Source organism: Pundamilia nyererei, unplaced genomic scaffold, assembly GCF_000239375.1.
Source record: "Pundamilia nyererei isolate P.nyererei 1_Seehausen unplaced genomic scaffold, PunNye1.0 scaffold00046, whole genome shotgun sequence".
Lineage (NCBI taxonomy): Eukaryota > Metazoa > Chordata > Actinopteri > Cichliformes > Cichlidae > Pundamilia > Pundamilia nyererei.
This window is the reverse complement of record NW_005187447.1, coordinates 73,006-88,704: the sequence shown is the minus strand read 5'-3', so window position 1 is coordinate 88,704 and position 15,699 is coordinate 73,006. Positions and strand designations below refer to the sequence as shown.

Below are 15,699 nucleotides of genomic sequence, written 5' to 3'. Positions count from 1 at the left end.
ATATTAAACAGGAGGAGGAGGGGCTATCAAAGAGGACACAGCCATACTTTAAACTGACCTTTAACCCCTCTGAAATGCCCACCATCAGCCAACCTGGTATCAGTGACTTATTGTACTCCAGAATTGGAATTAATGGTTGTTTTTATTATGAAGTCAAACACTCTTTGATTATTTAATTGTCTATAAACTATAATTTAGCATAACAGTTGTACATGCTGTCAGAGGGTGTATCCCCACTGGGGAAGTCCTCCAAGAACAACAAACCTTTGAAACATTTTATTCAGTTCGCTAGTGTTTCAAACTGCCAGCAGCAACACTGAACTGATGCAACAGCTAGCCGCTAACTGGTAATGCATTGTCATCCATTGTTGTTTTTCTTTATAAGTCTGTTTTATCTTACGTATTTTCACTTTACATCATTTCCCAGTGTGCTGAATGGAATGAAACCATATTTATTTAGTGGTTGGACAGCACCACTAAATTCTTAATCATTTAAATTCATCAGGTTTAGTCAGATATAATCATTTATTAATACTCTGTGATTTTTTTTTATTATGTTTTTTTTTTTTGTATTTTAAACTGTTCTGCTCTTTTAGCACGTGTTGCTGTGGTCAGAGAGGAGGGCAGTAATGGAGATCGAGAGATGTCTGTCTCTCTGTACATGGCGGGCTTTGAGGTCATTAACAACAGCTTTATGAACCAGATATCTGCTCATCTAAATCTAAACTGTGTTGCATGTGTTCATTATTGAGCTTTGCAATGTAAATGTGTGTGTAGGTTTGGGATGTCACCATGCAGGACCTGTGCACTGGCTCAGTAACCTTGGACCCTTTCAAAGCAGTTGTTTTTGTTGGTGGTTTCAGCTATGCAGACGTCCTGGGATCAGCTAAAGGTAAATGCACTCGCATGCACTCAGACGTAAACCACTGTGAGGTACATATTATTTTTTTCCTGCGTAACAATATTACTTTTTCATAAAGGTTGGGCAGCTACTGTTGCCTACAACTCCAAAGCCAAGGCTGAATTTGATTGTTTCCGACAACGTGAGGATACAGTGAGTCTGGGCGTATGTAATGGTTGTCAGCTGCTCGCCTTGCTGGGCTGGGTGGGAGAGAGCGAGGAAGGAGTGGGTAAGAGGACATTGCAAAGAAATGTTTCTTGAAAATGTGATTGAAATAAAGCAACACAATACCTTAGTAGTGAATTAAAACAGAATTGTTTAGAATAATTTTTAATCCTGATGTTTGTTTGTTTTTTTCTTGGCTTTTTTATTCTCACCAGAATCTGAAGTGGTGCTGAGTCACAATAAGTCAGGCAGGTTTGAGTCGCGTTTTGTCAGCGTTGGGATCCAGAACTCTCCATCCATCTGGCTGAGAGGCATGGAGGGCTCAGCGCTGGGAGTCTGGGTTGCACATGGAGAAGGTAAAGTCAGATCAGCATGAGAGGTCTACTGCTAAGCAGGATTTGTAGTCAGGTTTAAACGAGCGTGCTTAGTATCATGACAGTGGGTCACAACTTACTAAACTAAATCACAGTGGTAACTTACGCTTAACTTAAACTCACCAGCAGTAAAAACAGTATCAACAAACCAGTTCTGTTCTATTGGAAAATGGTGTCTTAGAACAGCGGTCCCCAACCCCCTGGCCGGTACCGGTCTGAGAGTTGAGACTTAGGTGTGAAATTTGTGGTTTTCAGGGTTTTTATCCTAAAAACCATAAATAATAAACCATAAATCCTTTATCATTATTTTTTGTTTTTATCATTAACTTGGTTTCCCTGGGTCTTTTCCTGTGTGTCATGAATGACCCACATGTAAATAAGACTTCTATTATATGCACAATAAAGCGGACTGGTACCGGGCCACAAGAGTTGAGGCTCAGGTGTAAAATTCATGGTTTTCAGGATTCTTATAGTTTTTATCATTAACTCAGTTTCCCTGGGTCTTTTCCCATGTGTTATGAATAAATCTTCTTTTGTTGGTACCGGTGCTGGTTTTATTTTGTTGTATTTATCCGAGACACCTTAAAGGCCAGTCCGTGAAAATATTGTTGGACATAAACCGGTCTGTGGCGCAAAAAAGGTTGGGGACCGCTGTCTTAGAAGACACTAGAGTAGGGGTGGGGGAACTCCAGGCCTCAAGGGCCAGTGTCCTGCAGGTTTTAGCAGGTGTCCTTGATCCAGCACAGCTGATTTATATGGCTAAATTACATCCTCAACATGTTTTGAAGTTCTCCAGAGGCCTGGTAATAAACTAATCATTTGATTCATGTGTGTTGACCCAGGGTGATATTTAAAACCTGCAGAACACCGGCCCTTGAGGCCTGGAGTTCCCCACCCCTGCACTAGAGGATCCTATGGAGTTCAAATATTCAGAGATGATGATAGATCAGGAGTTGATCAACCAAACATGAACAAACTTGGCCACAGGGCATCCTAAGCCCAGGATGTTATCAGATCAGATATCATCATGTTGCCTACCAAACATCAAGGGGCTAAAATGATCCATATGTAGCATTTATTCTTACAACAGCTTGCAACTATGTTATGACTATGGATGGGTACCGGTGACATAAACGGTAGTAACCAGACCGAAAAGCAGCGCACATTTCGGTGCTTTATTTCGGTGCTTTTTTTTCCTGAGCTGTGATACACTTTAGATTCTAGCCAATCATTTTACGTTTCCGAGGATAGTAGGCGGGTCCAGGTACGTACGTTCTTTTAGAGCAGAGCTACAGATTAAAAACACCCAAGGTAAAGCGGTCAAAAGTCTGGCTGTACTTCACAGCAAAATATGCAAACTCAGCAGCCTGCAACAAGTGCTTTAAGCTGATACTGTGATACTGTCAAAGGAGGTAACGCCTCAAATCCGATGAAACACCTGGCGACGCATAGCGTTTTTTGAAAAGCCGAGAAATGCGCCGTATTTGATAGCTTGCTGCGAGACCTCACACCGTGCACATCTACTGCGGGTGGGTTGCCTGTTATCGGACCCGGAGTTAGCAACATCCCCCAAAAACACGAAGAGGAGAGTCCTGGCCCCTAGCCCTGCCAGTGTAGCAGAAATGATGACGGAGGATGATGCAGCAGCAGCCGTTCTTCTCTGCGTGAGTAGCTTAATGTTGTTCGTGTGTAATTTACATTGAGTAGGCTAACCACGTTATTACATTAATGCATGTAAGGTGAACTAGCAAACATCATCATATCTACATGCGGCTGTCCTCTTGTTTGATGGCAGATACTCCCTTCACCCTGGCCAAAAAGGCTAAAATGACCAAAGAAAAAGTGGAAAACAGTTAAACATGAGAGGTTTTTGGACAAAGTTTGTGTTTTTTCCATTGTTTAAGCACTGCTTCCAGCCAAGAGTGATGCCATATATGCCCCGTAGCTGCAGAAAAGGCTAACATTGTTATCTTTTTACAAAAAAACAGCTGAACATGAGAGGTTTTTGGGCAAAGTTTGTGTTTTCCATTCTTTAAGCACCGGTTTGAGCACCGTTTCAAAAGTACCGATTTGGCACCGGTATCGGATAAAACCTAAACGATACCCATCCCTAGTTATCACTGTTCAATTTTCAGCAGGCATAAAATAGTATTTTGCATCAACAAGGTGATTATCAAGGCACTATTAGCTGGCAAACTTGGCATATCTTCTCATGATGCACTGTCTCTAAAAACTTTGCAGAAACTGTATAAGTACAAAAGACGATGTGGCAGGCTTAAAAGCTATCTGCAGGAAATAGATAGTAGCTGACATTCATGTCCTTAAGAAATAGGGGAGAAAGAAAAGCAGAAACCTGGCATAAGACCTGAGAGATGACATGTTTCTCTTCAGCTGATCTATCTGCTGTTCACTAAACCCTCATCAGAAATAGTCTCGGTGGAAGGTTGGCTGACGAGAAGTCGTTTTTGAGGGAGGGAAATGGAAGTGGGGGGAAAAAGCTGAGGTATATCAGATTACACAAGAGCTGGACCGAAAATCTGTCGCATCTGCAAAACTCGTTGGAGGCTCTGTCGTGGTTCGGCCCTGCTTTTCAGCCATGGTGTTGGGATCTTGTCAGCACTAAAAGTGGTCATAGCCAAAATGTTCTAGCTTTATATATTTCCATTAAAACTTTGCACACGTCAATAAATCACTCAGTTATTTATCATTTTTCTAGCAGAATGTACAGAAATGATGAGCCCCCCTCTTTAAACTTGCATAACATCAAAGATTAATCTGGTTGCCTAACAAGTCAGTGAGTCCGTACGCTCTGTAATCAGCACCTGTGTTTAGTATTGATTTTTCCCCTAACCTTTTTCTTTCCCATAGGTCTTGTGCAATTCCGTAGCTCTCGGGCTCAGGACCTGATTATTTCTGGTGGACTAGCCCCCCTCCGTTACCTTGACGACCAGGGTCATCCCACTGAAGAGTACCCTCTCAACCCTAACGGCTCACCGCAGGGTATCGCAGGACTCTGCTCCAGGGATGGCAGACACCTGGCCATGATGCCCCACCCGGAGCGCTGCACCCTGAGCTGGCAGTGGCCCTGGGCCCCAAGGGACTTCAGACCTTCTCTCACACCTTCACCCTGGCTGCGTATGTTCAAGAACGCAGCTTCTTGGTGCAGCAATCAAGAGTGATATTCCTCCATTAACATGTTTCTAGTGCTGTCAAAGTAGGGTGTCAACTAAAACTGCCATGTCTGTTTACGTTTTGTTGCCCAGCTTTTTACTTACTGGGGTACGCTGGTGTTTATGCATTATTACTGCCTGTTATACTTTATTGACTTATGGATTAAACATGAATTTCATAGGTTTAATCTGCATATTGTACAAAACTGCAGGTCTGCTGTTATTAGTGTTGGTCTGCTGAAACATCCACTACTGAACTTGCTAACAATAAATGATTTAATACTGGAAAAACGTGGTGTTGTGTGACATGATAAAGAACGGCTATATAAATCAATAAATATTGTTTATTTAAACGATAAAAACTTAAATTTATACAATGTCAAGTATTTACATGGATGTCAATAATACAGTACTGACGTGACACATGTTCTGTAGCTTACTGGAACAACACGTTTGTGTACACTGGTACGGATTTTTTTTTAAAGGGAAAACAAAGACAAGTCAAACACTTAAGGACTCAAGAAGGGTTAAGGATTTGTAACCACATCTGAACCTACAAATTGCATAACATCATATTTTTAGTTAGTTTAGCATGAACTCTGTAAACAGTTCACAAAAACACCTGGAATCTGAATCTACATTTAGGGAGGCTCAGACAACCTCTAACACCTTGACTGTTGCATGCTGTGCAGTTGTCAATATTCTTCTAACCACTAATCCAGCCAGAGGGAAGAAATTCAATAAAAGTCCATGTCTAACAGCTTGTGCTGCCACGCTCCAGCTGCTCATGCTCTCTAAAGTGAATCTCCCATCACTCCCTGTGAGGTTGTAGCATTTCCAGGTTGTCCTCTCTCTGGTGCTATTTGCTGGTTGATATTGATAACACAGATAAGGAGCAGGATGACCACCACCAGGTCATCCAGGAGACCTAGCAGTCCACAGAGAGAGGGGTCTGTTTCTAGGGTGCTCGATGAAGACACGGCATCCAGAGCAGGGGAGGAGATGGACATCACGGTCCCCACGCAGCACAGGGCAACCCTGAACAGAAACAGCCACACGAGTCCTCCCATGGTGCCCAGGCCACGAACCAGTAACTGCAGAAGCAGGGGGGTGTCACAGAGGTAGTCAGTTACCTGGAGGGGTGAGTATGCAGGAGGACATCAGACAACCAGATACCAAACATTTCAAGTTGGAGCAATCAAAAATGATCCACAAGATTTTTGACTGAGCACTTCGACATGGGTCAGGGGTATTCTGCTGATTTCCTGATGCTGCATTTATTATATTTGTGTCTCTCTTAAAAGCAAGAAATAAATTATTCTAAATGTATAGTCAAAAGTAGTTCCAGTTCTTAAGCATGAACGCTACAGGATATGTTTTCAAAGAAAAAAAACACACAAAGAAGGTCACGTGGCTTCTAGGTGTGTCATTGTGAGCTGTTGAGCTCATACCTCCTTTGTCTATCACTGTTGGTTAAACAGGACAATAACTGCTAGGTTGCATAAGAGGTATTCCCTTTTCTAACTCTTCGAGGAAATAATGAAAGAATTCTTTTCTTCCCTTTCAGATGCCCTGATAGATACCACGGCTTATGATATCTTAGAATAATAATAATAATAAAAGTACTCTTGGCTCCTTGATAGGTGAGTTTGCTGTTGGGGAGTAGCAGTACAATGATGTTACTGATGTTTTAACAGAGTACTGACCCTGCGCGGAGCTCCAGAATAACGTTTGTTGTAGGCTGTGATTTCATCGAGAACTTCTTTTGACTGCTGGTCTGATCGGGTCTCGCTGAACAGGTGGCAGAGCACGCTGACCTGCAAGATTGCAAGCATTTTTATTTCACGTCCACGCTCGTAACACATTTATGATGTACAGTAAAGGAACTAGGAGAATAACGCACCTTCTGTCTGCAAAGAGGACAACTGATTGCATCTAACCATGACCCATGCCTCCAATAGGCGATAAGACAGGGAGCTGCAGAATCAAACACAACTATTTATTTAACTCGTCATTTAATCTATAATAGATAGTATCAAGGTTGGATGAGTGCATTCATGCCATAAATGTTACTCAAAAGCTACAGATATGAACATCTAATTGACCATCTCAGATATGCCCGAAGAAATTCCAGGAGAAACACTTCCTAATAGGAATTTGCAGAATTATCCAGAATTTCAGGTTCTCAGTTCTACTGTTTAGTTTTTTGTTTTTTTTAAAGCAATAAGTTTATGCACAGTCATGGTTCTGGGTCATAACTCTGCATAAACTGGCTTTTGTTGTTATACTTAAGCAATCTTTGGCTGTCACATATAAATATGAGATATTTTTAAAAATTCATATTGGAAACATGAGAGATCACCATCCCAAGTTTTGGATATTCTTCAAAGAATATTATGCGCCTTGAATATGAGAAGCTGTGAACAAAATATCAGTCCTCTACCTGCAAAAATGTGGTGTCTTTAGGTCTCCAAATCTGCTGGTAGAGATTGGACATAATATTTCAGGGATTTCAACAACAGTCATTATATGCTATCCACTCTTGAGACTTTATATTCATAGTGCCATGTTACCAGATATTTACACCAGAAAACTGAAGGATCTAGCTCAAGTTATTTAAAAAAAAACAATCCCTAAATGACAGAACCTGAAATGTATTCCCCATTGAGAAGTCAACCTTTCTCCTGGATTCTTTTTTTCAGGCAAATCTAAGGTAAATGACCCTGTAGCAAAAATTACAAGAGCCCTTCTCAAAAGCAGATTTGTAAAGACCTGAACATTTTTACATGGTTAGCCTAATATACGGATACGAGCTCTGTTTTTTTATTCTATGTATTATACACCTCTCAAGTCAACTCATAGCGCAACTCTCCTTAATGCTCCAAGTGTAGATTATGAATTTGGGTTAATGATGTTGAGATTTTGCTTTCCTAGTAGCGGGCATAAAACCTCCATCTCGCATCGTCTGTGAACACATACCTTACTGTGTTTGGTCGTTTGCTGCTCTATCTACAAGTGTAATGGGTGGACCGTGGCAAACGTTAATTATTAAAAGCCAAACAGATGGGCCAAACAGATGGGCCTGAAACAGCTACAGCACACTACTTCTACACTGATCAGTGAATAAATCGCATAAACTAAGACACGAAGTGTGAGCCCTAATCACAGATGATTGACCGAACGGGTGTGTGCATAAAATAATTAGAGTCTGAGAAGATTTTGGTCAGTTTGTGTAAATGTGTGCAGGATCTCGTACCGCAGAACAAATGGCCGCAGTTCGTCTGGACTGGGAATCTGGCCGTCTGCAGGCAGACTGGGCAGTGCCAGTCTCGTCTGTTCGAAGACTGACATGCCTGCATGGATTCCTAAAAACAGGAGAGACGAGGAGACATAGAAGAGAAGACATAAGTGAAAAGTAGGAAGAAGGAAAAGGACAATGACAGAAGAATCGATAAGCGTTTTCTATTCCTATTCCTGGTGTTCATGGATTTCAAGTGAAATAATCTTTGAAAAGCTTATACCGATGTAACGGTGAAACACAGAACACAACACAACAGAAAACTTTTGATTTGAGTCATGCAAGCAGTGACATCAACTTCCTCCACCAGACTGTGCCCCCAATAAAAGCAATAAATTACCTTTTTTATAACCCAGGAAGTGTCTTATAAATAATGTTTTCCCAGTTTCCGTGTAGGAGAAACTGTTTTAAAAATCCAAATTAATGTAACTCTTTAAGTTAAAGCATGAGATTCACCCAAGTGCTTCAGAGATAGTGACAAAGAGAAGTGTAACCCCCACTGAAAACAAGGAAATATAATAAGCCCCTGCATGACATGAGCTTTATTGTGAGTGTATGCGTTTGTGTGAACCACTCACCTTTAGGCAGCTCATATACATTGATGTTGACTGATCAGGTGTGCACAGCAAATACGTGGATTATCCTACAGGCGACCCTGACTCAGTGGAACTTCAGTCTGATCTGAAACATGACATGACATAGCAACATAGATAAACACACCTGTAATGCTAGTTTATCTAAATAATGATTTAATTATTGATGTGTGAGATAAAGAGAACAGAAGCTCGGCTCTTCTCTGTTTGCGGATTACGGCTACTGATGCTCCGACTTCAGCGTTCGGACTGCTAATTTAAATGGTTTGTAAAGCTTAGCCTGCACTAACAGGTGAAATATTTTTTTCAGATGGAAAGATGAAACTGTTAATAACAATATGCTCAAATCAAAGAAGGCTGCAGGTTTATAACAGATTTCATTTGTCAAATAACTTCAGTATCAATTTATGGCTTAGATCACCTAATGGGCTTAACATTAGGTCTGGTCTTTCATACAAATCAAGAAATCTGTAAGAAACACACTCAACAAATTCCCCCAAACCTTCTCTAACAATTTGGTAAAGCACAAAATCATATTTCTATTACAGAAAACATTGGAAAAAAGACTCACCCGGACTTAAATCTGTTGCACGGGTGTATAGAGGTTAGGCAGATAGATAATCAGTGTCTTCTAGAAGGAAGTGAAGTGCTGCCCAACAGCATCACTGAACAAAATAAATTGAAGCTCCCTGTTAATGATCAACTACATTTTCCAATATCAGCTGGCCTGTGAGTCTTTCTACTTAAAGGGGACAGCATTGTCAGATCAATACATTGGTGCTTTGTACAAAACTCACTTACTTCCCTTTAAAATAGGTAGCTGTCAACCTTTAGTCTCAAAATAAATACAAAAAAACGAGAAAAAAAATCAACATATTTGTTCCTTCAGTCTGGCCAGAGGTAACCGGTTTGGGTCGCATGACCAGATCAAAGCCAGAAAAGATTCCTCCTACGCTTTGTTTAAGTAGGTTATATTTGAACTTGCCAATAATTTACCCAGAGTTTACTTAGCCAAAACCTTGTCCATGCAATGCTTTTTTATATTACTACACCAAGGGTACTTCAACTGATCCTTTGATCCAAATCCAAGTTGCAATGTGAAAGTAAGAAATGTCTAAATCGGTGGATAGTAAAACCATTAAAAACAGAGTACTACATGAACATAGCATTGACTTACTGTGGCAAATATTTGTGGCAAAGCAACCTGTCTGGTAGTGCCAAATGTTGTGACAGCCATCACGTACTTTTCCAAGGCAGCTATTGCAGAAATATCTTGTCAAATATTTGCCCTGGCACTTCACCATACCTTAAACGCTAAAAAAGGGAAGTTCATGTGGATCAAATCCTCTAAAAATAGCCACTATAGGGTCAAGGTCTGAGTGGCAGAAATCAGGAGATAAATGAGGTCCTCATCCAAAGAGAGTTTAATGGGTAAAGTCCAGAGTCAGTTCAAGCACGTACTATTTTATGAGTGTGTCAAATTTTAGCTTTGATTTGTGATCATTAGGTTGTTTGCTGAGTGATGTAACAATCCCTTTATAATAGGTGCTCTTTAAGATTTGTTTGTAATTTTCCATGGTGTGGCTTGGGAAAGCATGTGACACAGAGAAGATTTCATATCAACTAGACACAACCTCATGTGAGGCATAAAATAAATGGGTAACTTGAGAAATTTATTGCCTTCATGGGAAATGATTTACTCGCAGAGAGTAGCTGACATGCTGCCAGGGTTTTAATGGCTCTCTGGGAACAGTGCAGATTACAGAAAATACTTGTATAGCCAATAAAACGTGTCCTAGGGATTATCATTCCAACGGTATTTATCTTAAAGCTCTGCTAAGAAAATTGGCTGTGCAGGATTTTTAATTTGTTGGGTGTGATAATAAAATATTTTAAAGCAGAGAAGCCAAACATGATATAAACTGCAGTGAAGAGATGTTGGCTGAGCAAGCTTGAGCCACATTTATGTTTGGGCCACTATCTCTTGCTCAGTATCACTTTTTACATGGTTTTGGTTGTGGCTTGTTTCAAGCAGCAAATAGTTTGAAATATTTACCTTTGCCTGCAAATCTGATTGTTTTTTTTGGGAATTCGATACTGTCTGGTTTCTCCTTAAGTTATCATATCAGTGTATAAAGACTTTAGTCACGATGCTGTAGCCTCGAGCAGGGTTTTTACTACTTAACTGTTAACTGCAGGTGAAATGACGACCTCATTTGGGGGAAGTGGATACTGTAACCTTTATGGAACACAATAAATAATACTAAATTAGCCACGCTCCATTTTCTTCTAATAACTTTTTGTTTTCCTGTTCCCTAATATCGGTGGGCAAAGAAAACGACTGAACGGACAAAAAATGTGTTTATTTTGTGCAGATAAGTGAGGCGTACAGGAATTTCAAATCAAGCTGTCTGATTGGCCAGAGTGTGGAGTCACAGCCGTCAATCATCCCCGATCTTAATACCGATTGGTTTCTGCTTAGATACCCTCTCACTTCGCAACAACCCAACCTGTAAGCAAGAAGAAGAAGCTACGCTATTCGCGTACATCTTACGCAAACTTAAGTCAGACAGGTCTTCACTCGTCTTCAAAATACGTATCTGACGTTAGATAGCCACCTTTGGCAGCAGGTGAGGTCAAATGCTGAGGGACAGAGCGGAAGAGCTTTTTTGCCGACAGGTGGAGGAAGAAATATTTTAGCTTTAAGCTAAAAGGCAACAAATGGACAAAAACAAGACGGAGCTGGTCGAAAGCCTCATAATATGGGTGAGTCTATTTGTGAATGTGTCGCCGAAACCGCGGAAGGGATTTAAGTCACCTGTTCGTAGCTGGTGGGGGTGTCAACGAAAGAAACTAGAGAGAAAATGAAGGAAATCTGACAATTTGTTCGGACGGTGTAATGGCAGAATAAGGTCGTTATTAGAGAGATTAGCTTCTTGTGCAGCTGTTGTTCGTCTCTGTGACCCCATAGGTAGGAAATGTAGCTGGGTGCGGGGGGTCCTGCAGTCTGCTGAATGTAAAGTTAACACCTAGCAGGTGCAAAGATAACAATCCTCTAGTTCATGTGGCTTGGCAAGACTCTGGCTGCTAATCCAATTAACCAGGGGGGTATTTGCGGAATGTCGCGGTTTGGATTTTTGCTAATGTTATGTAACTGCTTAAATGTAGCAAACAGCAGCAAGTAAAAAGGCACTTTGCGCTCACAGAGAACAAACAGTTTTGCTGCCTGTCTTGTGGTTAGTAATAGGATAAGCGCGGAGTTAATGAGATCTCGTCCAGGATCCACGATTGCTGTGTCTGTCAGTAAGCCACTTTGTTGAACCCGTAACTTTGAACAGCAGTGTCACTAAGTAACGGGTCAACTTACCCAATGCCAAAAACAAGAAAATGTGTAAAGGTGTCCCATGAAGGGAGTAAAACTTCCTATAAACTCTTCAAAACCGTGCTTGGTGGTCTTTAAATTTTATCGTGGCTATAGCTGCACTGTTCTTGCGGAAGGATATTGATATTAGACTGTGAGAATTAACCGTACACCGTGGCTGCTGCTTGAATTATTTACATCATCATGTAAGCAAGAAAGCCTTTTTCTTTACTTGGGTCTGCGGTGGTTTCTTTGCCACTGTTGTCCTGTGTGTCACTGTACATCCTGCCCTAAACATTTATCATTTCTTCTTCTTCAATATTGAGGTTTGTTTTTTTTTAACTCAGTGGTTTGACTTTGGAAACATTTTGCAAATGTAGAAAAGTAAAAATCACTGCTATAAATGAGACAAACAAGACAAAAGAAGAACACAAATGAAACAGTGCAAAGTGATGATGTGTCTTATTCTGTCCTCTCATCTTTCCTTATTCTCTGTAGGGGTTTTGAAACAACTACAGTGCAGTGAAAACTATTTGCCACCCTTCTGATTTATTTATTTGTTTATTTTTTGGTTGTTTGTTTTTTTTGTCCCATGATGTTTCAGATCATCACATTTTAATATTAGACAATGATTAGCCCAGTAAAAACAAAGATGCAATTTTAAATGATGATTTCATTTGTTAAGGGAAAAAAGTTTTCAAACCTACTTGGCTTATCTATGTTGAAAAAGAAATCCCCCCCCCTTCCTTTTAAATCATAATTAACTGTGATTAACCAATTTTTTTTGGAAGCCTGAGTTTAATTTCACTGTTAAATCACAAAAGCGCTTAGATGGAACCTGTCTGACAAGGTGAAACAGGCTAAAAGGTCTCAAAAGGTAGCAGCGAACCACAGTGAGACCCATTATTCACAAATGGAGACAACTTGGAACAGTAGTGAACAGTGGTAAGCCTACCAAAATTATCATCAATAATCCATCAATGACTCATCATGAAGGTCACAAAAGAACCAGGAACCTGGAAGACTGCATGTTTCCCTTGCATCAGTCAAGGCTGATCTTTGCAATTAAGAAGGAAATTGAGCAAAAATGCCATCCATGGAGGTTCCAAGGAGAAAACCACTGCTGACCAAAAAGGAAACAAAGGCTTGTCTCACATGTCCAAGACTTTTGGAGAAATATACTGTGGAGTGACAAGACACATTGAACCTTTTCAAATGTTTGCATCCCATTACATCTGGCATAAAACTATTATACCATTTCAAAAACAGTACATCATGTCGCCAGTCAAACGTGGTGGTGGTGGTGGTAGTAGTGTGATGGTGGCTTTGTTGTTTCAGGACCTGGACAACTTGATGGTGACATAAATTCTGCTCTGACAATTAGTTTGTGGCTCAATTCAAACAATTCTGCAAAGAACAGTTGGCCAAAATTCCTCCACAGCAGCTGTTCCCAAAGTTAAGAGTGCTGCGGCCCATTTAAAAATGAAAGATTCCAGAGGGGCCTGCCATCATTAAATCTGTACTCTTTACAAAATATGAAACAGTGCTCAATTTCCATGAAAATTTTATAAAAATAAAATAAGTGGCTATAAATTGCTAATGCTACCCAGTCATATGCAAAGTATGAAGGCCAACGTTTGACCCACTTGCCACTGCAGCACAAACTTCAATAATAATAAATTTAGGTCAGAGTAATGTTCTGTTACCAGTTTTAAATCACCTTTTTATATAAATAAATACATTTATATAAACATGTTACTGTACATACTTGAGTGAGTAATTTCACACTGAATTTCTGTTATTACTGTGGCCCACCAGGGGGCCCTGGCCCACACTTTAAGAATCACTGCTGCACAGCAACCCGAGACACTCATTGTCACTTAACACAAACACTTGCAGTTCTTGCTGCTAAGGGTGGCGCAACTAGTTATTAGGTTTAAGGGGCAATTACTTTTCAGGTATGTCCAGGTATGTTTAAATAGCTTTGTTCTGGTTTTTTTTTTTTTTTTTTTTTTTTTTCTAATTTGAAGGGTTCTTTCTGTAATAATATTTGTTTGATCTAAAACAGGTAAAATCTTCTTTGCAAATATGCAAAGAAGTAAAAAATAGAAAGGGGGTAAATACTTCACAGCACTGTATGGCATCTCAGAATCTTTGTAATGTTGTAGTTAAAGTCTTTAAAATATATTTGCTGGTGCACTACTACATTATTCCCTTGGTTTATCAGTCATCATAATATTATTTTGTTTTCTGCCTCTCAGCTGCAAACTTTCAACACTCCTGCACCCTGCCAAACAGTGGAGGAGCTGACCACTGGAGCAGCAATGTCACAGGCTCTGCATCAGATGTGAGAGCACATGCTTTATTTATTTCCAGCCAGTAATTCATGTCACACATGCTCCTGCCTACTCCACATTAGGTCAAACGTGCACTGCTGGAACAGTTGGGATAATGTGCTTGCATTTTTTTTTGCTCTCATGCCCTCATTAGTTCCTCTACTATAGAGAGAAAGGGTAATTATGCTTTAAAGTGCACACAAACAAAAAGAATACTACTGATCTTATCTTATTACATTTCTGGCCAGCACCACATTATAGTCATTGACAATGACCCCTCACAGCAAGAACATTTTGGGTACAAAGTAGAGCTGCTTAATTATGGCAACAATCTTAATCTTAATCACAGTTATGATGAGGACTATTTATCACAAAAAATTAACTTAAAATGAAGTGCATTTGTTAAACGTTTTAGTTTAACAGAGAGAACAGAGAAAGTGCCCCACTGTAAAGGAAAGGCAAAGTGAAAGCACCATTTCAAACACTTGTTGGAGGTTTTAATTGTAAGTGAATATCAATTTCAGTTAATTGCACAGTTATAGCTTTGTGTGATATTTCTGAGAGCGAGAATGGAGTTTGCATGCTCTCACCTATCACATGTCAGATATTTCCAATAAGATAATATCTTACTCATATAATCCACAATCAGTGGGTTAGTTTAGAATTCAAACATTTTCTCCTATTACAGAAACAATTTTGCCACTTTTGCCTGACAGAGTTGTTCTAAAAGTCAAAAGTGTCTCTTCTATGGAAACCCATTTTCACCTAATTAAATTTTTTTTCTGGCTCTTCCCCATGTACAACCCACAGCTGAATAAAAGAACTTGCCTGTTGTATCTCATCTAATGCTGGCACTTGTAGAAATTAAACAGCTTGAGTAGAAAAGGTTGTAGCATTTATTTCAGAAATTTCATGCACATAACATGGATATCTAACAAAGAATGTGAACTGTACACTACTAAACAAGGACTCTTGAGTAGAATAAGTCTTATCATCTCTGTGCTTCAGAGACCCTGCATGGTTCACTGATGGATGGCTCAGTCGTATCAAAACGGATGTTGAAGACAACTGGAGATTAAAGGTACAAAGTACTACCATGCCCCATGTTTGCTTTTTGTTCACTTTGGGTTTTTCTTTTAAATGTTTATTTTTCTTCTAATTTGCTGAACCCTTTGTGTGCTAAATCCTTTGTTTGCTCCACACCTGCCAAACTGTCCTTGACACTGATCTCCAAGCTGCTCCAGGGGTTCTGCTTAAGCGTGCACTCTGACTCTGCGCTCTGACTCTTCTGGTGAAAGTGTGCATGTATGTTTGTCCAAATATGTCAGCTGTAAAGTGTAAGGATGGGGGGAAAAAAAAAAAAGCCATTTTCTCCACATTGATTTGGTTGTGATGCTTTCCCTGCTGCTGCCTTGTCCTCTGCCCTGAATGCTTTTTTTCATGGACACATCCTTTATTGCAGCGGTCCCCAACCTTTTTTGCACCACGGACCAGTTTATGT

General features: G+C 40.1%; 3 protein-coding genes across 3 annotated transcripts in view; 2 read left to right on the top strand and 1 right to left on the bottom strand.

The window, feature by feature from the left end:
• Window positions 1-4,930, top strand: part of pfas (phosphoribosylformylglycinamidine synthase) — a 17,348-nt gene extending 12,418 nt beyond the window's left edge. Inside the window, exons 19-24 of the mRNA XM_013910615.1 lie at window positions 8-96; window positions 597-676; window positions 778-892; window positions 981-1,130; window positions 1,282-1,422; window positions 4,309-4,930. Coding sequence (XP_013766069.1) covers window positions 8-96; window positions 597-676; window positions 778-892; window positions 981-1,130; window positions 1,282-1,422; window positions 4,309-4,619 — 886 coding nt within the window. The 3' untranslated portion in view covers window positions 4,620-4,930. The remainder of the gene's footprint in view (window positions 1-7; window positions 97-596; window positions 677-777; window positions 893-980; window positions 1,131-1,281; window positions 1,423-4,308) is intronic.
• Window positions 4,931-5,239: 309 nt separating this feature from the next.
• LOC102207780 (E3 ubiquitin-protein ligase RNF170) lies at window positions 5,240-9,738 on the bottom strand. Its single transcript, XM_005732423.1, has 5 exons — window positions 9,679-9,738; window positions 7,867-7,975; window positions 6,514-6,587; window positions 6,317-6,427; window positions 5,240-5,743 (listed from the first exon to the last, which is right to left on the bottom strand). The coding sequence occupies exons 1-5, from the start codon at window positions 9,736-9,738 to the stop codon at window positions 5,405-5,407; spliced, it is 693 nt and encodes a 230-aa protein (XP_005732480.1). The 3' UTR covers window positions 5,240-5,404.
• A 1,275-nt stretch (window positions 9,739-11,013) lies between these two features.
• The window catches only part of hook1 (hook microtubule-tethering protein 1), a 15,024-nt gene continuing 10,338 nt past the window's right edge, over window positions 11,014-15,699 (top strand). Inside the window, 3 exon segments of the mRNA XM_013910614.1 lie at window positions 11,014-11,267; window positions 14,124-14,209; window positions 15,207-15,286. Of these exon segments, the coding sequence (XP_013766068.1) occupies window positions 11,223-11,267; window positions 14,124-14,209; window positions 15,207-15,286 (211 nt within the window). The 5' untranslated portion in view covers window positions 11,014-11,222.

Excerpts from the sequence above, each read along its gene's own strand:
- LOC102207780 (XM_005732423.1), bottom strand. The coding sequence starts at position 9,738 with ATGGCTGTCACAACATTTGGCACTACCAGACAGGTTGCTTTGCCACAA. Across the intron at positions 7,976-9,678 it reads TGCCACAAATATTTGCCACA|GAATCCATGCAGGCATGTCA; the intron begins GTAAGTCAATGC and ends TCCTGTTTTTAG. Across the intron at positions 6,588-7,866 it reads CTGCGGCCATTTGTTCTGCG|CTCCCTGTCTTATCGCCTAT; the intron begins GTACGAGATCCT and ends TTGATTCTGCAG.